The 27,350-nt window shown below is 44.5% G+C and overlaps 1 protein-coding gene across 7 annotated transcripts in view; it reads left to right on the top strand.

Annotated features, from left to right (window-relative positions):
* The window catches only part of RAPGEF6 (Rap guanine nucleotide exchange factor 6), a 244,075-nt gene that overhangs the window by 154,330 nt on the left and 62,395 nt on the right, over positions 1-27,350 (top strand). For all 7 annotated transcript variants that reach the window (XM_075900358.2, XM_075900357.2, XM_075900363.2 and 4 more), the window contains 8 exons: positions 8,537-8,717; positions 9,470-9,606; positions 14,989-15,147; positions 16,167-16,319; positions 16,832-16,996; positions 23,582-23,689; positions 24,036-24,239; positions 26,054-26,162. In XM_075900358.2, the coding sequence (XP_075756473.1) occupies positions 8,537-8,717; positions 9,470-9,606; positions 14,989-15,147; positions 16,167-16,319; positions 16,832-16,996; positions 23,582-23,689; positions 24,036-24,239; positions 26,054-26,162 (1,216 nt within the window). The remainder of the gene's footprint in view (positions 1-8,536; positions 8,718-9,469; positions 9,607-14,988; positions 15,148-16,166; positions 16,320-16,831; positions 16,997-23,581; positions 23,690-24,035; positions 24,240-26,053; positions 26,163-27,350) is intronic.

The following is a 27,350-nucleotide window of genomic DNA, read 5'->3' as shown; positions in this document are numbered from 1 at the left end:
TGCTGACCTTTTCATAATTGACATGTGCTTAGAATTGTTTGGCTTTTTGTTCTTTGCTCTTACAGTAGTTCTACTTAATATGAAATGAAATATTAAATCATTCATAGAATAGATTAAGTTGCTGTTTTTATTTTGCTGCTGGTTTGTGATATTGATGCATTTTATTTCCTTAAGGAGTAAATATAAGTCTGTTTAAAGTACTAAACAGTTTAGCTCTTAACAATCTTTCACATCTACAACGTAGGTCAACCCAAAGGGCAGAGCCTTTTGTAAATGCAGTTTTGTCGCCTAGTTGTTTGTACGTTTTGTATATAAATGTGTGTAATGCCCATCGTTTTATTCAGACTTTTTTTTGGAGGGGTCAGGTAAGAACCATATATAATTTCATAGGAAATTATTTGTTCACAGGCAAGGTGTAGATTAAGGCAGAATTAAAAAAAAAAAGTTCACTTTTACTCTTGGGAATGACCTAGCCACACATTAAGCAGTGGGAGCTGTTGTCTGGCTTGTAGGAATGATATGTCACCCTAGAGAGCCAGAGTGACTTGCTGTGTCAGTTTCAGACTGGATCTTCATGTACTGTCATTCTGTCTGGACTGCTCAGAGGTCTGGGAAGTGATTGCTTCTTGTTTTTTTTCCCTTCCCGTTGTGAATCCCTGAAGCAGCTAGATACAATCTAGCACTTTTATTTTTTGCTTGAAAAAAGATTTTTATTGGCTGATTGTCACCAAATCAAGGGAGAAAAAGAACCAAATTCAGCACAGATGCTTAAGCTTTAGTATTGTAGCTTGAGTTTATCTAACTAGGAAGTGAGGTCCACAATCTATATTGCTCTAATTGGGTGGTGGGAGAAGAAATTCAAGCTATTTAGCTGTAGAAAGGCTGAAAATTTGTGACTAAGATACTGTGCTGCTAAGACTCTCTAAACACAGTTTGCACTTGAGTTTAATTCCAAAGCAGGGATTGTGAGCTACCTCTATGCCAGTACAGTGATGTAATGCGAAGTGGATTTAACTCTTTATGATACACTGGTCCAGGCAGCCAGTCCACAAGGGAAGCTGGTTTTTAAACTAGCTCCCTTTGCAGACCAGCTCCCGCTTGGCACCCTGCAGAGGTAGCAGCGCAGAGTGGCAAGGGGATCTTCGGGAGTGGGGCCAGAGCTCACTGGCTGCCGGCTCCACCCTTGGGGACTATATAATAGTCGAATAATTGATAAGGATTAACAAGGTTCATCGACTATTCAGTTAACCAACATTTAACATCCCTAGTTCAGGGACAGGCAAATTTTTTGGTGCGTGGGCCACTTCAGGGTATGGCAATTGTATAGAGGGCCATGAATGTTCACAAAAGGGACCAAGGGATTTGGAGGGCAAAAGGGGTCTCAGGACTTAGGCAGGATGTGTGTGTGTGTGAGAGGGAGAAAAAAAACGAACTCTGACTTGGGGGGTATGGGCTCTGGAATGGGGTTTGGGATGAAGAGTTTGGGTTGCAGGGGGATGCTTTGAACTTGGACAGAGGGGTTCAGAGTGTGAGGGGGGGAATGTGGGCTGAGGTAGGGGGTGGTTGTTGGTGGACTCTGGGGTATAGGACCAAGGGGTTCAGAAGATGCATCAGTGCTTGGTTAGAGAGGCGGGGCATGGAAGGCAGGTTCTGGGCTGGGTTTATCTCCTCAGTCAGGTTTTGGAAGCAGCAACGTGTCCCCCTTCAGGCCGGCTCCAACATGGAGGCGTAACAAGGTAGCTCAGTGTGGTGCCCCTACCCCCCATCCGCAGGCACCATCTCTACGGCTACCAGTGGCTGCAATTCCCAGCCAGTGGGAACTATGTGGGCAGGGGCAGTGCATGGAGCCATCTGGCCGCCCCAAGTGTGAGAGCTGGATTAGAGAGTGACATGCCACTGCTTCCAGGAGCTGTGTGCAGTAGAGCAAGCCCCAAACCTGCTACCTAGCAAGAGCTTGAGGGCCAGATCAAAATGGCTGGAGGGCTGGATCCGGCCCCTGGGCCACAGTTTGCTCCCTTCTGTCCTAAGCCTTTCCTAGCACTTTATCATTTTCGTTTAGTCAAAGATCATAACTGGATGAAACTAAGGATGTTAAGGACTAGTTGATTTCCCCCCTCCCCCCTTGCTGCTTCTATCAGATAGAGACAGCAAATGTGGGGGAGGGAGGAAGAAGGGTTACTTCAAAGTAGCAGTGCTGCACAGCTGAGCTGGGGTCAGCTGTGTGGCGTTGCTGCTTTGAAACCCCAAGGCAGCATTTCAAAGGGGCAGCTGACACACAGCTGATCCCCGGCTCAGCTGTGCAGCAGCCGCCCCTTTGAAATGCCACCTCGGAGTTTCAAAGGGGCAACGCCATGGAGCCTGGTGTCAGTGGGGGACTCCCAGTTCATCCTGGGCGCCGCACAGCATTTCCACGGAACCCCGGATCAGCTGGGGAATGCCCTGCTGACTCTGGGCTCCATGAAGGCACTGTGGCTTTGAAATGCACAAGAGCCCCACTGGGACTCTTGTACATTTCAAAGCAGGCATGCTCATGTGCAACCCGAAGTCAGCGGGACTTCCCACTGGCTCTGGGCTGCATGCGGAGTTTTTCATTCCTCTTCTGAAATGTACAAGAGTACCAGTGGGACTCTTGTACATTTCAAAGGAGGAATATGGAAGTGCCTGTTGAGTAGTCAATAGAAATTCCATCGACTATTTGACTAGTCAACCGCAATTTAACATCCTTAGATGAAACTCCAGCTTGAGAAAAGAGAATTAGTAAGTCTGTGAAGATAATTTTCCCCTTATCTGCACATTTTTGTTATCTGATCAACAAAGGAGATGAACAATAGTTATTTCTATTTCTATTTCTATTTCTATTTCTATTTCTATTTCTATTTCTATAGTTATAGCTGTTCCAATGAAACACAGATCTGCAACACTTATGCACCTTTAATTATAATAATGCAAGACTTTAATTATGTTACTTGTTTCAGTTTACTGAGCAGAGTCTAGAAGTCAAGTAGTTATACATAATGGAATAATCATTGTGCTGGATACTTGAGCTTTTTGCGCTGCCCTGCCCCCTACTTGGTGGAAACTGCGATGACCAACTACCCCCACTTAGGAATGTCTGGTGACCCTTGCCCTTCCTCCTAAGCGACAGAGCCTTCCTAAGTGGCAGGCAGACAAGCAGGCCAGCTGCCCAGAAGCCCTCCTGCAGATCCAGCTCCTAGCAGCTCAAGGCAGGCTCATGGTGAGTCAGTAGGCAGTACTGGCCGTGAGAAGCCCTGCAATGTCCAGAGGCATCAAGCCATCTGAATGGGCAGGCAGGAGTCAGGTGCACATGCCTCAATAGGCAGGGGTATTGTGGCTGAGGGCAATGCTGGTTCACCAGCTTTTACTATACCTTGTATACTCCGTCTTCAACCCCTGCAAAGCAGTGACTAGCTGACTGCTTAATATTCTGTTAATCTAATTTTATTGAGTTTGGTGTTTTGGGAGATAAAGTAAAGTTAAACAAAGTCTCTCTTTCTGGTTCTAGATTCAATTGTTACAACAAATTTGCTGTCTCAAGGTAGTCTTAAAATATTGCATAGTAACTGAGAGCTTTGGAGCCCAAAATTCTTTACTTTTTCTCATTTTGGTAAATTAAAGCATTTTTCAAGGTCAAGCGCATAGGTCAAACACAACAAGTAACAGAAAAAGTAAATTTGTTTTTTTTTAAACACTTCAGTTTCATTAATGAAAATTTATAGAATCCCCATTGAAACACCAAGTGCTTTGGAGGACAGGATTACAGTACTGACAAGTCTTGAGAATTAGTCCAAAATAAACAATATGAAATTCAGTAAAGACAAGTGCAAAGTACTTCACTTAGTAAGGGAAAATCAAATGTACAATTACAAAAGAGGAATAACTGCCTAGGTGATAGTACTGCTGAAAAGCATCGGGAGTTTATAGTGCATCTCAAATTGAGTGAGAGTCAGCAATATGATGCAGTTACTAAAAAAGGCTAATATGGGCCTCATGTATTAACAGAAGTGTCTTTCAAAAGAGAGAGAAGGTGAATGTCTTGCTGTGTTTCATACCAATGAAGTGTCAGCTGGAGTAGTGTGTCTGATTCTGGGCATTACGGTTTAGAAAAGAAAATGACAAATTGGGGAGAATTTGGAGGCAAAGAACAAAAATAACAGATTTAGAAAATCTGACCTATGAATAACATTTTAAAAAAAAGTGGGCATATTTATTCTTGAGAAAAGACAACTGAGCAGAGACTGTTGAAAGTCTTCAAATAAGATAAGGGCTGTTATAAAGAGGAAGATGATCAGTTGTTTTTTGGCTCTGCAGAAGGTAGAAAATAAGTAATGGGCTTTATCTTCAGTAAGGGAGTTTTAGGTTGGATATTAGGGAAAGCTTTCTAACTTCAAATATAGTTAAGGTGTAGAATAGGCTTCCAAGGAAGGTTGTAGAATCCCCATCAAGTAAGGTTTTCAAGGACAGATTAGACAGATGAGTCGCATATAATCTACGAGAACTTGGTCCTGCTTCAGCACAGGAATCTAGGCCAGATCCTGAGTGATGCATTTCAAGGCCTGAAGGAACCTCTAAGATCATCTAATCTCCCCTCCTGCGTAGCAGAATCACAGAACTTCACCCAGTGATTCCTGCTTCAAGCTCATAACTTTTTGTTGAGCTAGAGAAGTTCTTCTAGAAAGACATCCAGTCTTGATTTAAAGACTCCAAGTATCACTAGATAAGTTATTACAATGGTCAGGTACCCTTAGTGTTTTAAAATTCTTTTAATCATTTGCCTTTTTTGTGTTTCTGTCAACTTGGATAGTGAAAACCAAAGTAACGGGTTCATTTTTCTTTCTAGCTGTTTCACACTCTGGCTTTTATGCACTAAAGCAGTGCTTTATGTAAATTCTTCAGAGGAGGGGCCACATCTTTCCTTGTTTTGGCCAATATCTAGCACTTATATGGGCCTTCATAGCATAAACATTTACTCATTTTTCAGTCACTGCAGGGGAAGATCCAAACCACCAGTTTTTGTTGCACATTTATAGAGAGATGTCATGAGAACTTTTGCTGCATCTCATGGAAATTCCACAAAATTAGTTATGGGGCTTAAGTCTCTTGATTCTGTGCCATTCACACTCCGTTTCTGACCATCCTGCATGCCTGAACGTCCACTGAGATCTTTAAGCAAAGTGTGATTGTGTAGCATGGGGGACTTAGGGCCATACTTCAGGATCCATCTTTAACACGTGAGTGTTTTTTTAAAAAACTTACAAATGAGGTCTCTTCTGGCCCTACATTCTAAATAGGATTGCTGAAGTTAGTGCTTGTTGAAGTTAGTGAGATTTCAGTAATATTAAGTATGCAGACACATTTGCCTATAATCTTATGTAATTATCAAAATAGTGCATTTAAAATTGTACTATGTAATTGAGACATATTGGAGTTTGTCAGACAATTCAGTTTTTTTCAGGGACCAAAAAAATATTGGGATCTTATTGCTGTGTTTTACATCAAAATTATATAAGAATTGTTGAATTAAAAACTAATGTAGGGCCCATAATCTATTCTCAGACTTTGAACAACACTGACAACAATGTGTTTGGGAGCTTTCTGTGGAAAAATGGTAGAACATGACTCTATTAATGGATTTAATGAAAATAATTCCATATGAACATTACCGTATTAATGTGGTGAAACTGTGGGTGTTCCTCCCCTCTGCTTTGAAATTCTCCTTAATGGGCTCTGCATTAAAAAGCAACTGACTGAGGTTCATGGGCATGACTAGATAGCTTTAGGGAAGACCACGAGGGAAGGAGGGTGAATATGCAGATGGTATGGATACTGAATAACCTCAGCACTTGAAGTGGTTGGGGCAACTGTCTGTGGTGTAGGAAAAAAGGGTGGTCCCTAAGGGCTAGAAAGCCAAAATGACTTTTTGAGGCAGCTTCAGAAAAGGCCAGCATGGGCATGCCGTCCCAATTCTTCCATTCCCGCCAGTGAGCAGAAAAGAAGCAGTATTATTTGGTTCCCCTTCAGCTCAAGAAAAGCCCTCTTTTACCTATACCAGGTGGAGCAGAATCTATACCGGGGTGGCCAATCCATTCTAGGCAAAGAGCCAAGATAGCCGTGGATCCAGAGTGAAGAGCCGGGGCAAAGTTGTCGGGGGGAGGGGGGAGAAGGACTGCCCCTCTTGCCCCTTTAAAAGGAGCCCCCGGTCACATTTGCTCTGCCCCTTTTAAGAAAATGCATTTAAACGTGTTTAGAGGCTTTTTGGCCACATTAGGCTCAGGCTGGCTGATGCCATCATTAATTCTATATCTTTCATGGCTGCGCCAGATGGCTCCCCTGCCCAGGTCAGCACAGGGAGCCGGGAGGAGAGGGCCATTTTTGGTGGCGCAGGGGCAGCTTACGAGTCATGAGGGGAGCTTCGCAAGCCACACTTTGGGGGGGTGGCCTCAGGTTGGCCATAGCTGACCTATGCTCCCACTCATTGTGGTAGTTAAATAGTAGCTTTTGTCCTGATTTACTGTGGGTGTTATGCTAGTTGCTCCTTTCTTGGTGGGGATGGGAGCTATGCAGGACTTTTCCCCTCGCTGTCAGATAGAGAAGGTGGCAGTTTTTTCACCTTCCCCAGATCAGGCTCAGGGCTTGTTTAGGGGTAAATATGACTTAAGCTATGATGTTGGAATTCAATATATAAGGGTGATGCAAAAATCCAGTGCAAATACTCTGTAGGGAAGGGGTTTAGTGATGAACTAAAATGAATTGGTCAAGGATTTAGAGGACATGTTTTTTAAAGGGGGAAAAAAATGAGGGGTTGTGTCTTCTATAGTCTCCTCCTTTTTTGGCCCCCTTAACCCTTGTTTGGGGATGGAGAGTGGCAAGTTCCCAGTGGTGGGTTGGCTGGGGACATGCTGCCTGGTTGGTGGCTGCTCTGTGGCTCTTCAGGTCTGTCCACGTCAGAGGCCTTGCTACCCAGTCCGTGGCTGCTCCGCAGCTATCTAGGGCATGCTTACTTGCTGCCTGTCAGGGGGCTCCTCCCTCGTTTGGGGTTGCTGCCCCCATCCAGGGCATAGTTCAGCCCACTTGGGCCTAGCCCCAAAGTGCAATGCCCCTCTTTTAGGGGAAATACGGCCCACTGGCCTAGTGTCCTAATGTCCTGCCCCTGTAGTAGGGGGAATGCTGGCCTAGTCCGCAGTACTCAGGCCCTGAAGCCTCGTCCCAAAGTATGATGCCCCTTTATTAGGGGAAATATGGCCTCCTGGCCTAGTCCTCCATACGCAGGCCCTGAGGCCTAGTCCCAAAATCCACTGCCCCTGCAGTAGGGGAAATATGGCCTCCTTGCCGAGTCCTCAATACGCAGGCCCTGAGGCCTAGTCCCAAAGTCCTTTATCCCAGCCCCCACTCGCCGGAGTATAAGGCAGCAGGGGTAGGGGGGCCCGGGTCCTCCCTCTCCACCGTGCCCCGACCCAGGGCCTTATGAGCGGCGGGTGGCTCCCACCACTGGCTCGGCGGGGGCTTCTCCCCGCAACGCGCCGAGCCCTCAGGGGCTTTTCCAGCTCCCTGCCCTGGGTCACTTTCTACCCCCTTTCCCCGGCCCGTAGTGGTCTCACCAGTCGGCGTGAGTCACGTGGCAGTCGTGGCACGTTTCCTGTCAGTGTCGGGGCTGGAGGGCAGCTGGTCTGGTGCCTGGGTCACGGCAAGGGTGGTCGGCTGGCGGCTCCGGTGTCGGAGTTGAGCTCGGCTTGGGACTGGCGGCGGTGGATCCAGCAGGCCTGGCGATTCCCCCTCTGTCCATCCAGTCTGCGCCGCAGGCAGTGGGGCACTAGCACCAGCTCTGGCTGCAGTCTCCCCTTTTGGAGGAGGCCGGCAGTCCTTTATACCCTGGTCCCCCTGGGACCATGCCCAGTAGGGCTGTGTGGGTGGAGCCCTCTTCGCCCCCGGCACCAGGTGCCTGCCCTGGACTTGAGTGCGGGGCCGCCCCATCACACTGCCCCTCTGTGATCATTCTGGAGTATAACTGTCTCCTGTGCTTGCTTCCTCCTATGGTCATTCCTCCTATGGTCATTCCCAGACCTCACTTTTCATTCGATGAATCACATTCCACACACATCCCATTGTCCTGGCACAACCAAACCCTTACCTTGCTTTAAGTTATGATAAGAGGAAGCTGCATACCAAATTTGGTGGTCCTAACTCTTACTGTTTAGGAGGAGTTCTTTAGCAAACAGACTCTCAGATGGACAGACAGACAAGCTCTCTCAAATATATAGTAGATATAAAAACATGTGCACGTACCAGGTAGATATTCATGCCAGTTTTTCTGTACTAGTAAATTGCTTTGTGATATCTTTCCTTAAGTAGTCAAGTGGTAAAACATGTTGAGTTATCATAACTTGTAACTCATAATTATTAGTCAAATGATACTTTTCATTTTTGTGATTAAAAACTGATTGGAAGAGTAAGCTTATGACATAAACTGTTAAATCTGGGTAGAAATTGAATCTAATGCCTAATAATTTCTTTTCTACAGGCTACAGAAAGTGATATGGGAGATGTCGATTTAACAGGTCTCCCAGAAGCCCCTGTGGATTCTGAAGATGATGAAGAAGAAGATGAAGATATTGACCGAACTTCCGATCCATTACTGGGGCGAGATGTTGTACGGGAATGCCTTGAGAAAGAACCTGCAGACAAAACGGATGATGACATTGGTGAGAAGCTCTTGATGTGATGCTTTGCATTATAACTCAATAATAGAGATTTCTTTGAAATCTGTGGAAGTACATAATTGTCCCAAAGAATTTATATGTTTAACTAGACTATTATTTTCTTATATTGGGTATTTGAAAATATTAGCACTGAGATGTACTTTGGTGATTACAATTTTCTAATGGGGGAAAGGGAGAGAAATTCTAACTACCTGAAGCTGGCAAATTGGGTTTGAAATTTTTGGCAGGGCTGATATTATCACAGTATGAAGAGACTGAATTTAAATTCCAAGGAATTTGAGCCAAAAACATTTCTTCACATGCTAGGCTAAAACTGGCATTAGTTTAACATTAAAATAAAAGTTGATACTTTATACTTTTTCCTCTGTTTCTCTGAACACAGAAAAATGATTTCATGTCATTGATGTTATCTGGCTTACTATGATCATTTAACAAAAATACTTTATAACTTTTTTAAAAGCTTGAAGTTCAAGTGCTGTTACACTTAGCTAGATTGATGCCATAATAGTCAATGAGAGCGCAATCAAGATTGAAAAGCCAGATTCCATTTATTAATCTCGATTGTAAAATGCATGCTGTGCTCATTTAGCCACAGGCACTAATAGTGATTGAAATACCACTGAGCAATTCCTTCAGTGAGTTTAACTCTGAGGTTTAATATACCTGCAGGGGGTATGGTACCTTAGAGGCACAGGCCTTGCAGTCTTTATATCAATGTTTCCTTTATCTAATAGAGCAATTACTGGAATTTATGCATCAACTCCCAGCCTTTGCAAACATGACCATGTCTGTAAGAAGAGAGCTTTGTTCGGTTATGATATTTGAAGTGGTAGAACAAGCAGGAGCCATCATACTTGAAGACGGACAAGAGGTAAGTTATAGCACATAACATGACTTAAGCACGGTATGTTATTGAAACTCAGGACTTCAATATAGTGAACCCCAGACATACAATAGCATTAAACAATTTATTTAGTGCTAGAAGCAATCACTATTTATTTTTTGTAGTTAAGGTTGGTTTTTAAAAAATGTATTCATAATGTCATAAAAGAATGGGCTATCCCTATCACTAAAAAACCAAAATGTTCTGCTCAGGAAATATCCCTTCTTCTTTGAGTGATTGGTCATGTCCATTCGAATGAGGTGCATGTGCGCCGCATGCACGGTTCCCAGAGCATTTTTCCCCCAGCGGTACCCATCGGGCTGGCAGGTCGCCCCCTGGAGTGGCGCCGCTATAGCAGAGCATAAGTACCCCTGCTGGCCCTCCCCCTCCTCAGTTCCTTCTTACCGCCCATGAGGGACATTGGAGCTTGATGTCTTGTGCAGAAATCAGCTTGTTATCTTCGCCCGTTGGCAGTTCTTTGTTTCAGTAGTTGTAGTTAAGTAGTTGTTAAGTAGTTTTCCTTGAACTCGCCCTCCCCGCACCCCCAATGCCAGGCCCGCAGAGCTTCAAACCGTGTGTGGCTTGCACGAAGCCTATGTCCAAGGGAGACCCTCATGGACAGTGTCTCAAGTGTTGGTGGGGGGTTCAAGCCACGTACCAAGAGGGAAAGGGATTCCCGCTTGAAGTTGCTCCTGATGGAGTCGGCGCTACAGCCTGCGTCCTCCAGAGAAGCCTCAGTGCGTAGACGCCAGCACCGAGACGGGTAAAGGACTCCAGGGGGAGATCACCTGAAAGCAAGGCCCACAGGGACCGGCACCGGCACGGATACTCCCAGGTACTGTCTTGGCCTGTCCGGCACCGCAAGGGGATGCAGAAGAGGAGGGAGACTGCACAGGGCCGAGAGTCCGGGGCCTATCCTGGCCCGCCGCCCCTCCACGCCGGAGGCGTTCGAGGCAGCTGAGGAGCTGATAGAGCTAATGGCCTCCCTCGCCCCCCTCCTCGGAGGGGTCTTCGACTTTGGTACCAGAGGCCTGGGGACACTGGTGGTCTCCCCAGCCTCTGGGCCCTGGCCGGCATCGGTAGAGTCAAGGGCCCAACTGTCGCTGCCGGCTGCTTCCATACGGGGTTAGCCGGTGCCGGCGCTGGCTTTGACAGCACCGTCTCTGGTCCAGATGACCCCTGGTGCGTTGCTGCCAGCACCCTTGAGCCCTAGAGCCCTGTCGGTCATAAGGGCACCAGTACTGAGGCCATCATCGCAGGCACTGGCCTTGCTGGCACCACAGGCACCGGTCTTGCTGGCACCGCAGGCGCTGACCCTGCAGGCACCATAGGATCCAGCTCCGCAGGCACCGTCCTACCAGCTGGTACCAAGTGGTCTGGTGCTGCACTTACCGCCGCAGCCCCGTCCCCACGCTGGGAAGCCAGAGTCAATGGCACGGTTTAGGCCCAGAGCGCTACACGGTCAACCCTCAACGGCACCACCCTGGTTGGCGTCCGAGCTGTCCTCGGAATCCAAGACGGAGTCTCTACGTTCGGCAGGGTCATCTCGCATGTCTTCATGGCACTGGTCTTGTTCTCGGCACCGAGTGGCACCGCAGGGGTTCGAACAGACGGGGCCGCTGCAGGTGCAGCAGCCCTGGCCGTTTTGGACACCCTTGGCGTATCACCAGGGGCAAGGGTCACTCCTGCCTTCTGGTTCAGTCAGTGGGTCGCAGAGGAGGTCCACGCCTTCGGCCTCGTTGTCCTGGGCCCTGCTGTCACCCAGAGGGGCTAGTCCTAAGGGGCACCCAGACCTGGGGGAATCACGGGCCAATCTCCCACAGCAGCCGGAGGTACCGCAGCAGCCAGTCCCTGCTCCAGTGGTGATGAAGCAGCAAGTCCTGAGTCGTGAGTCGACATCCTCATCGTCTCCAGATGAGGCTTTGGCAGACCCGGCCCTGGCTATGCCAGCCATGGACTCAAGGGTGCACCCGGAGCTGCTTCGCCGACTTGTGGAGAACCTCGGGGTGCCGGTTGAGCCGGTGACTGAGGAATCAAACCCAATGATGGACATCCTCACTGGGGATACCCCGGCGAAATTGACCCTGCCACTAAATAAAACAGTGGCAAAAATTATGAACACCTTGTGGCAGATGCCAGTATCCCTATCCCTGACGTTCAAGGGGGTAGAGGAGGTATTATGTCCCCCAGTCGGGGCATGAGCACCTCTATTTGCACCCGGGTTCTGTCGTGACCCAGGCGGCGGCCCAGAAGGAGAGACAAGGGCAGCCGGGCCCTTCTCCGAAAGCAAGGGACCCTAAGCGTATGGACCTAATAGGGCACAAGGTATATGCAACAGGGGGCGGGGGGATGCAATTGCGCATCACCAACCAGCAGGCTATGCTCAGTCGCTATGCCTACAACACCTGGCAAGTGATGGACAGGTTCCAAGACAGGTTGTCCCTGGAGGACATGCCGGAGTTCTCCACCCTGGCCACAGAGGGCAGGAAAATAGCATGCACCGCCAAACAGGCGTGCCTGGATGTGGTAGACTTGGCAGCGAGGACGATGGCGTCCGGTGTGGTAATGAGATGTAACGCCTGGCTGCAGGCTTCATTGGACAGGAAGGTCCCGTTTGCGGAAAATACCGACTCCAGGCTTCACAGTCTGAAAGATACCAGGTCTACTCTTCGGTCACTGGGTATACATAAGCCCGCGCCCCAATCAGGCAGTTGCCAAGTAGGCAGCCGCATAGGGCCCAGCCGCAGGCTGCACGGCCGGACTATTGGTGGTGGTGGCCCAGTGGTCCTACTGGGGGTTTTGCCAATGTGCTGGGCTCAGGAGCTCGCAGTAGGCGTTGCTGGCCCCACCCGGATGCAGGCAGGGGTCCCACTCAGCCCCCTCCCAACCCACCTAAGCAGTCGTTTTGAAGGGGCACTCGGGGACTCGCATACTGATACCCACTATTTCCCCCCAGTTTGGGAACCGGTTGTCCCACTTTGCCCAGGCCTGGTCGGTCATCACCTCGGACAAATGGGTGTTAGAATAACCCCAGGAAATTATGTCCATCTCCTTCCTAGGTCCTTACCCCTCCTTTCCTTTCTCCCTGTCCCTCTTCAGGGACCCATCTCACGAGGCCCTCCTCAAACAGGAGGTCGCTGCGCTCCTGGAAAAGGGGGCGGTGAAACGGGTCTCTTCCCGCAGGGAGGGCAGGAGGTTTTATTCCTGTTGTTTTATTATTCCGAAACCGAAAGGGGGCCTTCGGCCCATCCTGGACCCCAGGGACCTCAACGGCCACATAAGAAAGGAAAGGTTTCAGATGGTGACCCTGGCCTCAATAATTCCAGTACTAGACAAAGGGGATTGGTATGCGGCCCTCGATTTGAAGGACGCCTACTTTCCTGTCGCGATCTGGGCGACCCACAGGAGGTTCCTCTGGTTTGTGGTAGACCACCAACACTTCCAGTTTACTGTCCTACCCTTCGGGTTGTCAGCCGCTCCCAGGGTTTTTGCGAAGTGTATGGTGGTGGTGGCTGCCTTCCTCAGGCGGCTTGGAGTCCAAGTTTTTCCATACCTGGACGACTGGCTCATCAGAGATCGGTCAAGGGACCAGGTCGCCATGCACATAGAGTTGGCGCGGTCTCTGTTCGGCAGACTTGGACTCATCCTGAACGAGGAGAAGTCGAAATTGATACCATCACAGAACACAGAGTTCGTGGGGGCGGCTCTGTGCGCCAGGACGGGGTGCGCCTACCTCCCACTGTCCAGGTTTCAGGCAATCAGGACTCTGATATCCTGCCTGGGGCAGTCCCCGTTGATGACTGCGAGGTTGTGCATGAAACTCCTGGGTCACATGGCGACCTGTACCTATGTGGTCAGACACGCCAGACTGCGGCTCAGGCCACTGCAGGCATGGCTGGCGAAATCCTTCAATCAGGCCAGACAGGGATGGGACCAGGTCCTGTCTGTGCTGCAGGACGTCCTGGCCTCGCTCAGTTGGTGGACATTAGACACAGAGGTGTGTGCGGGTGTTCCCTATCGTGCAGAGCTGCTGTCGACCCAGCTCATCACGGACGCCTCCGAAGATGACTGGGGGGCACACCTACAGAGTCGCAGGACGCAGGGATTGTGGTCCCCCCCACGAAAGGGAGTTGCATATAAATGTGTGAGAACTGAGAGCGGTCAGGAGGGCTGGCGAGGTTTTCCTGGCCATGCTCTAGGGCAGTGGGTTCCAACCTTTTTACACCCAAGATCACTTTTTAAATCTCCGAACAGGCGAAGATCTACTGCCCCGCCCCTTTCTTTAAGCCCCGCCCCTTTCTATTCTCCTCCTGTCCATCATTTGCTAGCCCCAGCCCTTACTTACACACTCTGATAAACAGTTTATTTTTAAATTATGCGATGTATAAAATTAAAATCACATGTTTATAGTTATGAAAGTGGATGGAAGAGTGGCACGCTACAGTGTTACATGCCTACTGGTTGAGTTCTGTGTTATATTCTATGGTTGCACTGTTTGATTAAAGTTATCATTGTAGTTGTATACTGGTGTGGTTGTTCTGTTAGTTAAAAAGGTGGCTCTGACCCCGCCTCCGGTGGGCTAGCTTAGAAGTCACCTCATTCGAATGGACATGAGCAATCACTCGAAGAAGAAAACAGGATTACTTACCTGTAACTGTTGTCCTTCGAGATGTGTTGCTCATGTCCATTTGATTCCCCCCTGCCTCCCCTGTGTTGGAGTTGCTCCGGCAAGAAGGAACTGAGGAAGAGAGGGGCCGGCAGGGGTACTTATGCACCACTATAGCGGCGCCACTCCAGGGGGCAACCTGCTGGCTCGATGGGTGCCTCTAGGGAAAAAATGCTCTGGGAACCGTGCACGCGGCATGCATTCACCTCATTCGAATGGACATGAGCAACACATCTCAAAGAACAACAGTTACAGGTAAGTAACCCTGTTTTTTCTGAAGTAATCTTTTTATAAATCTTTTTAATCTTGTGCAATTGTTATCTACTTTCTTAACTGAAGTCTTTTGCAGATTTGAGTTTCCAGTGGTCATGATTTAAGGCTATATAAAAAATGGAGTATCACACCATAGGCTTTGTTGTCAGAAGAGTAGTAACAGACCATGCAAACATTTGAAAATTATTAGCAGTTGGTAGATTGTGGAGTTAGAAATAAACTTTTTTATTTTGGCTCAGCCTTCATTTACTGCTTACAAGTTAGTGGACAGTAAACAGTAGTCTTTCACATATTGTAATGAATGAATGCTATAAAATTGTAATTATAGCATATTTAGTACCACGTGGGCAAGTATTTCTGGGAGATAAGCATGAAATTATCTTCCTTATCAGAACTTGCTAAGAGATCTACACTTTTTTAATTCATTCTAGCTTGATTCTTGGTATGTTATTTTAAATGGCACGGTGGAAATCAGCTATCCAGATGGGAAAACTGAAAGTCTCTGTATGGGAAATAGTTTTGGGATTACCCCTTCTCTGGATAAACAGTACATGAATGGAGTGGTTAGGACCAAAGTAGATGACTGTCAGGTAAGATTATATCTGTGCATAATTTTCTTACATTTTTAAATGGCTAATTAAAAAGATAATCTGGTTTCATTTAACATAGTGATCTTTATTCTGGAAATAAAGATTGGCACTTGATGGTCGGGGTGTGATACTTGGAGGGATGGCCCTTCTGTTAAGTTAGGGCTTGTCGATACAACGTTTTAGTTTGGAATAGAGGAATGTAAACTCTAGTGCATACTAATGTGTCATGCACTGACTGTCCTGTATGGGTCATGGTGGCATGCATCAAAAAGTAGGATTGCCAGTAGCTTCTTATTAGAAGGGGATAAGATCAGCAGTTGTTGAGAACTACAAAAAGGAGCAAGAAATACCCCTACTGAATAGTGATGATGATGATGATTGGTGATATTAGTTGGTGTGGGAAGAGGTTGCTAAAATAACAGTCCCTTGTTTTGAAATACAATAATGACAACTTTCATTAAAAGTTCCCTAGTGCAAGTTACAGGGCTACATTAACATGCACTAGGGAACTTTTGGCAGGGGCCAGCAGAGTCCACACAGGACAGTTGATGCCGTACATGCTCCCTTCTAGTGCAAACCAGAAATACCAAATAGACAAACTCTTAGTCGTCAGTTCTCCCTTCTTATTTTAGAACAGTTTTTTTATATATTACTGTAAACTGAGAAACAGGAACTTCTGTGTTGTGCTGAAGTGGCTATTTACCCATTAAGGTCATGGTATTTGTGTGTTTGAAATACATTAGGAACAGTTAAACAGAAAATATCCATTTCCACTTTTTTACAAGCTAAGTTCTCTTTTAAGATTGGTTTTTGTACAGTACCATTTTAGTACTGTATGAGGGATTATCAATTTAATTTAGATTCTTTTACAATTTAATATCTAGTGTAACTGGACAGGAGAAGACTGGATGTCAAATGATATGCTATCACCATTACATTATATTTGCCCAGGTTTAGTTCGTGGAGATATCTTTATGTACTACAGGTTTATTAATTGTCCCCATATTATTCTGGGACAGTTTGTTTGCATAGCACAGCAGGATTACTGGCGGATTCTGAACCATGTGGAAAAAAACACTCATAAAGTTGAGGAAGAAGGAGAAATTGTTATGGTAAAGGAGCACAGAGAGCTGGATCGCAGTGGAACCAGGAAAGGGCACATAGTTATTAAGGTGATTTTCTTTTACTTAATATTCTATCAATCTCTAAAATTTGTAATCTGTCAGAAAATATGGTGGGAACCTGGAACAAATATTCACATTTGTCTGTAAAACAGTTCAGCAGAGAGATGATTAAAAAGACTTATACTTTTATATAAATGAAAAATCTCCTTCCAATTAAGCAGAATCTATTCAGTATAGATTTTCTGGTTTTATGTTAGAAACCACATGTTAGTGTCTTTATATGTATTAATCTGGTTTGTGCTGGATTAAAACAAACTACAAAATGGTTGGAATATCATTCTGTGTGCCAACCAAATGCTGTTGTAAATGCCAAGATACTTCATACACAAAATGTATAGGAAGGTTGAAATATGTAAACTTAATCACATTTTTCTTTCTAAGAGTTTATCAGTGTAATTTGAAAAAAGTTCACTATGTGTGATTCAAAGCCTGGAAATAATCATTGGGGTAATGATACTGTGTGTGACTTTCTGAAAGCCCTTTGCACGTCTATTTTTAAGGCAACACCTGAGCGACTCATCATGCATTTAATAGAAGAACATTCTATTGTGGACCCAACTTATATAGAAGATTTCCTTTTAACATACAGGACATTTCTATCAAGCCCATTGGAAGTTGGAGATAAACTCTTGGAGTGGTTTAGAGTGGATAGCCTCAGGGATAAGGTTGGTGTTCAATAAATATATAAGCTTTGGTGTTGAAAATTTTGTCAATCTTTAATCCCTTTTTGTGGTGCTGATGAAGTCTTTCTATCTGTGATAACCTAAAAATAAATATTTTAACAGTATATTTCAGTAGCATAAAAATATATTCTTCCTCGTATCTGTACGTTGTCGATATGATTCTAAATTCAGATATGCCAGTGTAATAGCCACTAAAATATGTAATTACTGATCTTGATATGTAAATGACACTGCATCTGAAATCTAAGTTCAGAACTATTGTTCAAAATTTCACATAGAACAAATATTTTCACTTGTACCGTCTCATATTCTGAGTACAATCAACCTCTCAAAAGACTGGTTTTTTTCCAGTAATTCAGGGAAATTAAGTGTCCATGATTACCAGGGCATATTACTCTTGGTTTCATGGTACCATTGCACCTCTCTTCCATAGTTTTCTTGGAAAATAGCTTTTCAAAGCAGCAAGCACATTTGATTTTAGCAGCTTTCTACAAACTATGCTTCTGAAGTTAACTTCCACTACAGAAAATAATTGTAGATTGCGCAGATTACTTCTGTTTATGGAAGTAAATGAAGTTCTGCATGTGCGCACAAAATAAAATCAATAGTCTGGTGATTTTTCTTCTTAGTCTGTTATATGAAAAAGATGGCGGCAATGTTCTTACCTGATGTTTTTCATAGTTACTAGAATTTATCTGCAACAAAACCGCAGACTTTATCTGCCCCCCCCCCAAAAAAAATTACTGAAGGAGCTGATATTTAAAATTACAAAATCTTTTGAGCATTCTTGCTCTTCTCCTCTCTCTCAATTTTTGCCATGCATTTTGACAATTAGTCTTTACTTTAAAAACAATTAAAATGTGAAAATTGTGTGCATCCACAGAGAACTTCTGGAATAACTGCCAACTGATTTTAGTAATCTGAGAGCACAATTCCATAGTGTAAAAGGAGGTAGTCCTTTGTTCACATCCCACAGACTATTGTAATAATCTTTGTATAAAGTATGCCTTGTGAGATCATTTAAAATTCATAATTTGCTGCTCAATAATGTCATGGTAAAATTCATGTGGCAGTATTGTTATATATAAACATAATCTGAGATTAATGACTAAAAGCATGTTTTCTAGGGAAGTCTGGGGAATGGCCAAACCAGTTCCTCTCAGACAAAGGGCAAGCTGATGCTTCAGCCATATTTAAATGGCTGATGGACCACTGCTTGACCATTTTGAGGGGGAGAAAAAGGGGTGAAGAAAAAAACCCTACATCTTAGCACAGAAAATGCATGGAGTTTCTTTCCACACAGACGACCTGACAGCCTGAATCTCATCTGGAAAAGTTTTCCAAGGAGAGGGGACTGACACTATAAAAGTGGGGAAAAACACCTCAAGGCACCTCCCTTCTCTTTCTCACCCTCTTTGTCCATTGATTCACTACACTAGAAGAACCAAAAAAACAGACATTAAACATAGAATCATAGAACCATAGAGCTGGAAGAGACCTCAGAAGGTCATCAAGTCCAGCCCCCTGCTCTAGGCAGGACCAATCCCAACTAAATCAACCCAGCCAGGACTTTATCAAGCTGAGACTTAAACACCTCTACGGATGGAGACTCCACTACTTCCCTAGGTAATCCATTCCAGTGCTTCACTACCTAGTGAAATAGTTTTTCCTAATATCCAACCTGGACCTCTCCCACCACAACTTGAGACCATTGCTCCTTGTTCTGCCATCTGTCACTGCTGAAAACAGCCTCTCTCCATCCTCTTTGGAATCCCTTTCAGGAAGTTGAAGGCTGCTATCAAATCCCCCCTCACTCTTTGCTTCTGCAGACTAAACAGACCCAACTCCCTCAGCCTCTCCTTGTAGGTCATATGCTCCAGCCCCTTAATCATTTTGGTTGCCCTCCGCTGGACCCTCTCCAATGAGTCCACATCCTTTTTGTAGTGGGGGGCCCAGAACTGGACACAATACTCCAGATGCGGCCTCACCAAAGCTGAGTAAAGGGGAATAATGACATCTCTGTATCTGCTGGCAATGCTCCTCTTAATGCAACCTAATATGCCATTAGCCTTCTTGGCTACAAGGGCACACTGTTGACTCATATCCAGCTTCTCATCCACTGTAACCCCCAGGTCCTTTTCTGCAGAACTACTGCTTAACTGGTTGGTCCCCAGCTTGTAACTATGCTTGGGATTCTTCCATCTCAAGTGCAGGACTCTGCACTTGTCCTTGTTGAACCTCATCAGATTTCTTGTGGCCCAATCCTCCAATTTGTCTAAGTCACTCTGGACCCTATCTCTGCCCTCAAGCGTATCTACCTCTCCCCCTAGCTTAGTGTCATCCGCAAACATGCTGAGGGTGCAATCCATCCCCTCATCCAGGTCATTAATAAAGATATTGAACAAAACCAGTCCTAGAACCAAACCTTGGGGCACTCCGCTAGAAACAGACCGCCATCCTGACATCGAGCCCTTGATCACTACCTGCTGGGCCCGGCCTTCTAGCCATCTTTCTATCCATCTTACCGTCCATTTATCCAATCCACATTCCCTTAACTTGCTGGCAGGAATATTGTGGGAGACCGTATCAAAAGCCTTGCTAAAGTCAAGGTATATAACATCCACTGACTTTCCCACGTCCACAGAGCCAGTTACCTCATCATAGAAGCTAATCAGATTGGTCAGGCACGATTTGCCCTTTGTGAATCCATGCTGACTATTCCGAATCATTTTCCTCTCTTCCAAGTGCCTCAAAATCGATTTCTTAAGGATCCCTTCCATGATTTTTCCAGGAACCGAGGTAAGACTGATCAGCCTATAGTTCCCTGGATCGTCCTTCTTCCCTTTTTGAAGATGGGCACTACATTTGCCTTTTTCAATCATCCAGGACTTCTCCCGATCTCCACAACTTTTCAAAGATAATGGCCAAAGGCTCCTCAATGACATTTGCCAACTCCCTCAGTACCCTCGGATGCATTAAGTCCGGACCCAGGGATTTGTGTACGTTTAGCTTTTCTAAATAGTTCCTAACCTGTTCTTTACCCACCATCAGCTGTCCATCTTCATTCCATCTTGCGTCACTTAGTGCATTAGTCTGGGAGCTCACCTTGTCTGTGAATACAGAGGCAAAGAAAGCATTGAGTATTTCAGTTTTCCCCACATCATCTGTCACTAGGTTATCTCCTTCATCCAGTAGGGGCTGCACACCCTCTCTGATAACCACCTTCTTGTTAACATGCCTGTAGAAACCTTTCTTGGTATCCTTCACACCCTTAGCCAGTCGCAATTCCATTTGTGCTTTCGCCTTCCTGATAACCCCCTGGCATTCTCGAGCTATACATTTAAACCCCTCCGTGGTCATTTGTCCAAGTTTCCACTTTTTGTAAGCTTCCTTTTTGTGCTTAAGTTTACCAAGGATTTCCCCTGTAAGCCAATCCGGTCTCCTACTATGTTTGCCCCTCTTGGTACGTGTCGGGATGGTTTCTTTCTGTGCCTTCCGTAAGGATTCTTTAAAATACTGCCAGCTGTCCTGGACTCCTTTCCCCTTCATGTTAGCATCCCAGGGGATTCTGCCCATCAGATCTCTGAGGGAGTCAAAATCTGCTTTTATGAAGTCCAAGGTGTGTATTTTACTACTCTCTTTTCTTCCTTTGGTCAGGATCCTGAAATTTACCATCTCATGATCACGGCTTCCCAGGTTGTCACCCACCTCTACTTCCCCTGTTAGTTCCTCCCTGTTTGTGAGCAGAAGGTCAAGCTGTGCACGGCCCCTGGTCAGATCCTTCAGCACTTGTCAAGAAGTTATCCCCAACATTCTCCAAAAACTTCTTGGATTGCCTGTGTACTGCCGTATTGGTTTCCCAACAGATGTCGGGGTGATTTAAGTCCCCCACAAGAACCAGGGCCTGCTATCTGGAAGCATCTCTCAGTTGTCTGAAGAAAGCCTCATCTACCTCATCCACCTGATTCGATGGCCTGTAGCAGACCCCAACCACAACATCACTGCTGTTGTTTGCTCCTTTAAACTTAACCCATAGACTTTCAACAGGTTTTTCTCCCTCTTTATACTGGAGTTCAGAGCAATCATAGTGCTCTCTTACATATAGTGCAACTCCTCCTCTTTTTCTCCCCTGCCTGTTCTTCCTGAACAGTCTATACCCTTTCATGACAGCGCTCTAGTCATGCGAGTCATCCCACCAAGTCTCTGTTATCCCAATTAAATCATATTTCTTGGATTGGGCCAGGGCCTCCAGTTCTTCCTGATTGTTGCCCAGGCTTCTCGCATTAGTGTACAAACACCTCAGGTAAACAGTTGATTGCCCTACCTTCTCCATTCGAATCAGAGGTCCTCCTTTCTTGCTCGTTCCTCTCTGCATTTCTTCCCAGTATCCGACTTTCCCACTCCCTCAGGGTTTTGGTCACCATCCCCTAACGAAGCTAGTTTAAAACACTCACTAGGTTTGCAAGCCTGCCCGCGAAGATGCTCCTTCCTCTCTTGGTTAGCTGGATCCCATCTCTTCCTAACAATCCTTGTGCCCGGAACAGAGTCCCATGGTCGAAGAAACCAAAGCCCTTTCTGCGACACCACCTGCGCAACCACGCATTTACATCCTCAATTCGACGGCCCCTGCCCAGTCCTTTCCCTTCAACAGGGAGGATGGACGAGAACACCACTTGCGCTCTGAATTCTTGGATCCTTCTTCCCAGCGCTACGTAATCTGCAGTAAAATGCTCAAGGTCATTCTTGGCCGTATTGTTAGTTCCCACGTGGAGAAGCAGGAAGGGGTAGCGATCCAAAGGTGTGATCAGTTTGGTAAGCCTCTCAGTGACATCCTGAATGTGAGCTCCCAGTAAGCAGCACACCTCTCGAGATTCCAGGTCCGGACGGCAGATGGATGGCTCAGTCCCTCTTAGGAGGGAATCCCCGACCACCACCATCCGTCGTTTTCTTTTGGGGCCGTGGAACCCCCATTCCTAGGACTATGCATCCCATGCCTTCCAGTAGATGGTGTTCCCTTCCGGTTTATTCCTTGTGAGATCCCTTCCAAAGCATTCAGCACTGCAGAGCCTGTGGAGAGAGCCTGAAAGCGATTACTTACCTCTATAGCACTGGGGGATTCCCATGCTGGCCTTTTTCCCCTTCTAGAAGTTACATGCAGAAGAGGAGGTCCTGGCCTACAAAGATAGGCCAGTAGGATTGTTGAGTACATGTGTTGAGCAGAACTTTGCTTTGTATGTAATGTAGTTTAAGTTAGGCATTAGTTGTATTTATTCTTTTCTTTTTCTTGTAACAATTTCTGACTTTTATGCCTTATTACTTGTATTCATTTAAAGAGCTATGTCTTTGTAGATTTTCAGCTGTTTTATTATTTTATCTAATCCAGTGTGTTTAAATTCAAAAGTTTGGGAAACAACATTTGAGATGATGAAATATGTTCATAATAATTCCACCAATTAAATAACAGACCTATATAAATTTGTGTTGTCCCGGGAGAGAGGGGGGAAGTTGAGTAGTACAAGGCAAATATTTCAGGGCAAAAATCTGGGACTGGGAGTGCGATGAGGTCACCTTGCAGTTTAATTCAAACTAGTAATCAGAGCCTAGGTGTTGCTTACTGGTTGCAGTATACACACAGATGTAACTGGGAGTGACTTGTATGCCAGAGGCTGTGAGAAATCTGGGCTGGCATTACAGCAGCAAAGCAGTGTAAAGGGCACCCCAGGCTAGAAAGCAGGGGAGACACAGCTGTTCATTAGTAGATTATACTCTGGATATGTCACACACGTCCAGCACTTTCAATCATTTTCTTTTCTGTGAATAATGAGGGGCTTAAAATGTGCTAAGTATATAGATACGGATACTAAAATGATTTTGGGATGGAGGGGCCTGTGTTGGAGAACATTTTTATAACTGAAATTTAAGCACTTTTGCATACAGCAATTTTTTTGTGGACTTGCAAAGAAAAAAAACTGTCTCAGCAAATAAAATAGGAAGTAATTTATTTTTAGACAAAAGAAACTGTTGTAATTGTTGAGCACTTTTGTTTTATATAGATGTGAGTAATTGACAGGCTGACTATATTATGAGGGTTGTACAGTAATTCGGTAGCACAGTCAACTGCATTTGTTTTAAAAATAAAGATAAAGGTTCTTAAAATGTGATGTTGTATTGTTACTATGCTTTCCCTAAAAGTTATGGTTGAGGGAATGACTGATCAGTCATAATGGCAATATGAAATGTGTAAGATTTCGGAAGGGAAACTAGTTGACAATGACTTTGAGTGACTGTACATAGTAGTCCAATTTCATGTTTTTTTTTCTTTTTTGATCAATTTAATTGTGCAGTGGAGGAAAATGACCCAGGAATGGTTTAAAAACAGTAAAAGTGACCTCTGATTTTGGTTTACTTCTATGAAAACCATGTAACATTAATGCAGAAAATAATGGCATGTCAGGTTTAATCCACATAAATGAATTCATTTACAATGTACATAATCTTTTTTTCTTACTACTAACAACTCCAAAACCAACCTATCAAAAAATGCTCATGTTTATCTTATTTCTGAAGGTAACCAGAGTGGTCTTATTATGGGTGAACAATCATTTCAATGATTTTGAAGGAGATCCCGCTATGACACGATTTCTGGAAGAATTTGAAAAAAACTTGGAAGATACGGTAGGACTAAAAACTATCAGTGTCATGCTGTCCGATGATGTGGGCTTTTCCATCTGTGATTTAAGACAATGTGCATTCAGTTTTTAACAGAGTCTTAATCTAAATTGTATATATGACTGTACTGAATGAAGCGATAAAATGGTATAGAATGTTCATTTCTATCTCTTGATGGTATTTCAAGAAAGAAAAATGTTTTGGGTAAGAATTGGATCCTCACGTTCATAGTCTTTTTTTTTTTTTTTTTTTTTTTTTTTTTTTTTTTTTTTTTTTTTGGTATGGTCTTTTTAGTTCTTCCAATTCAAGATAAAGAAACATTGCATTCCTTTGTGTTTCTTCTGATTTGCAGAAAATGAGGGGTCACCTCAGGTTGCTGAATATTGCCTGTGCTGCCAAGGCAAAGTGGAGGCAAATTACACTACAAAAACCATCCAGAGACTCACCACTCTTTTTCTGTCTTGTTGGAGGAAGTGAAAAAGGTTTTGGCATTTTTGTAGAGACTGTAGAAACAGGCAGCAAAGCAGCAGAAGCTGGACTTAAGCGTGGTGATCAGGTAAAAAAGTGCATAACATTATTCATATGTCAGATGTCATTTTAATAAAAATGCCTCCCAGTTCAACCAAGTACAGTAAATGCCAGAAAACTTTTGTCTGAAAAATAAGATATTAATTTGCTTAGCAAATTCTGTAGTACAGGTTGAACCTCTCTAGTCCAGCACCCTTGGGACCTGACCAGTGCTGAACTAGAGAATTTTCCAGACCACAGGAGGTCAATATTTTCTAGCAGTATTACCAGCACTTCCACTGCTTACTGAGCTCTGCAAAGACATTTAGGGTAAATTAGAGCTAAATAACACCACAGAACACTGAGAGCCAAGACTAGTGGCTGTAAACAAACATTGTGGGACCATGGGAAATGGCCATTCTCATGATAAGCGGACATCCAGCTAACTAAAATCAGCCGGATCATGGATGTTGCCAGACCAGAGAATGCCAGATTAGAGAGGGTCAATCTGTATTTTAAGGATTTGTGGTTTGCACCTGCAGTTCTCCTTCTTAATTTATCTGTCTACCTATAATGAAAAACTAAAAATATCATAGTCATGGTTTTTTTTTTAAGGAAACACTGTTGCATTGTAGTATGGTGTACTCACCTCTCATGAATGACCCCTGGTTAACTGCATGTGCCTGCACACACATTTGGTTTGTGGTGGATCTTTGCTTCAATTAAATCATATACACACTGTTTGCGAGATAAACACAAAGCAAACCCCTTCTGGGGTATAAGTCCAATGGAGGCCTATGTCAGCACCTTCAATAAGGTCCTTAAATCTGAAGTCCTACCCTGGGGTTCACTCTTCAATAAGTCCAGAGGGTTTGTCACAGTGCCTGCGTCTCAGCTCCCTCGAATTATGCTTGCTCTTTAAGTAGTCCTGGCCCTGGTTTAGGACCATGTCCCATAGGGCTCCCTCCCTGAAAACTTTTCCCCCTCTCTTCAGTTGGGCCACTAAAATAGTTTAGTTCACCTTTTTCGGTGCATCGAAGACCAGCTACTTTCCCAATGGCTGGTGGGGTCCAACCTCTACTCCGGGTCCCAGCCCAAGGACCCTATAGGTAGCAGCAGTCTGCCATGTACTTTAAAAAAACAACTTTACTGCTACAATTGCCTGGGCCACTTCCAAGTGACTGCATCACACTCGTCACCCTTAGCTCAGGGCCTTGGCCTTGTGGAGGCCCACCAGCCAGCTCAGGGCACCAGACATACTCCTCCTGCTCTAGCAAGGAACTCAGCTCTGGCCCTGACCCTTACATTTCTACTTAACTAACCTGATGGATCCTGATTGGCTGATTCCCAAACAACTGCTGCTCTAAGCAGCTTGGAGGTCTTATCTATTGCTCTTTTATGGGTTGGGATGTGGCAAAGCCTAAAGCAGGGAGCCTCACAGCCGTAAAATTTAAATGTAAACATCCAAAACTAATTTGTAAACCTAAGTTGGAATGGTGAAGACACATCCTTAACTGGAGTAAATTATCACATTGTATACCATCTGGCCTATGGTTTGCATGTCAATTGGATGCCCTTTGATCCACGAATCTACACTGATGGAATGAAGCTTCTTGTTATGAGAGTGTCAGACTTGTGTCAGCAATTAAAGTGGAGGTCTTGACGTGTAAATTGTTGCAGCTAATTAATGAGGCTATTTAGTAATGTATGTTTTCATAATGCCACTCTAACATGTAGCACTGTTGTAACATCTGAAGCCTTTATTGTACTTTTTTAATAATATTGAAGAATGCATTTAGAGAATGGAAAACCTTTTGTAACATTTAATCTAAACATTCATTTTTTTCCTATTTCTCCTAAAAGGTAATGGAAGTAAATGGACAGAACTTTGAGAACATTACATTTGTAAAAGCTCTTGAAATCTTGAGGAACAATACTCATCTTTCCATTACTGTAAAAACAAACATTTTTGGTGAGTAGGCTTGCAAAGCTTGCATGTAATAAAAGACAAAGGTCCCTGTCCTGAAGGCCTCAGGACCACACTAAGTTCCGCCCAGTTATATGTGGCCCCAAGGAGCTAGTCTAGTAGTTAATGACCATCAGTGCACAGACTCCATGTCATGTTTTTACCTGCATATGTCCCCTGTGCCAGGATCTGCATGTGGAGTGGTGTAAACACAGCATAACCATTTGGGAAATTCTCATGTGACCATTTAAGCAGCTTTATTGGGCCTTCATTCAAAGAGGTTGAAATGAGTGCCAATAATCTGAAACAAAGTTTATGAACTGGTAACTTACTCATTCACAAATCTTTTCTTGAGTCGCTAGTTTTGACAAGTAATAGCAAAAGATGTAAAATCAAGGGAGGTGGGAGGTTTGAAAAAAAGCTTTTAATAATGGGTTTCAGAGCCATAACATCTTTTACATCTGAAAGAGAAAATCGAGAATGTATAAAGTATATATGCAATATCCATATTAGCTTTAAATTGTCATTTTATAACTTTTTAAAATCTCAGTCAAACTATCTGTTGTTTTTTCCATAAGACAGAGAGCACATTATTTGCATCCCACCCCAACACAAATACCACTACATTGAGAACAAGATTCCCCCTAAACATACATGGTTTCTTTTCTTTGACTTAAATTATAGCTGAGGTTGTGGATGGTCCTTTCATTTCCCTGGTCTCATATGCTACTTCTAATTACTTGTATTTGTTTGTTATTGATTTTTTGTTTTTAAATTCTATTTTCTTCTTTACAGCACAGTAGAGGTCAAAAATTCTCATGAGTTTAGCTATAGTTTATTGTCACAAATAAAATGAGGCCAAAACCAATTTTAAAAATCCTTTTAATCAAATAACTTGAGTTAATACAAAGTGACATGTAGCGGAATACCCTCTTGTACAACCTTCCTTTGAAAGTTAACATATTCATATGAAAATGAAACATAGTTGCAACCAAGTCAGTGGAAAAAAGACTCAGGAAGGTCTAGTTCACTCTGATTATCTGTACAGAATTACTGCATTGTACATATACAGGCAGTCCCCGTCTTACGCGGATCCGACTTATGTCGGATCCGCACTTACGAATGGGGCTTTTCTCGCCCCGGAGCTCACGGGCGGCGGATCGCCACCCGTGTCCTCCGGGGTGAGAAAAGCTT

This window comes from Pelodiscus sinensis, chromosome 16 (assembly GCF_052426305.1).
Source record: "Pelodiscus sinensis isolate ZL-2025 chromosome 16, ASM5242630v1, whole genome shotgun sequence".
Taxonomy (NCBI): domain Eukaryota; kingdom Metazoa; phylum Chordata; order Testudines; family Trionychidae; genus Pelodiscus; species Pelodiscus sinensis.
This window is presented reverse-complemented; position numbering and strand designations above follow the sequence as displayed.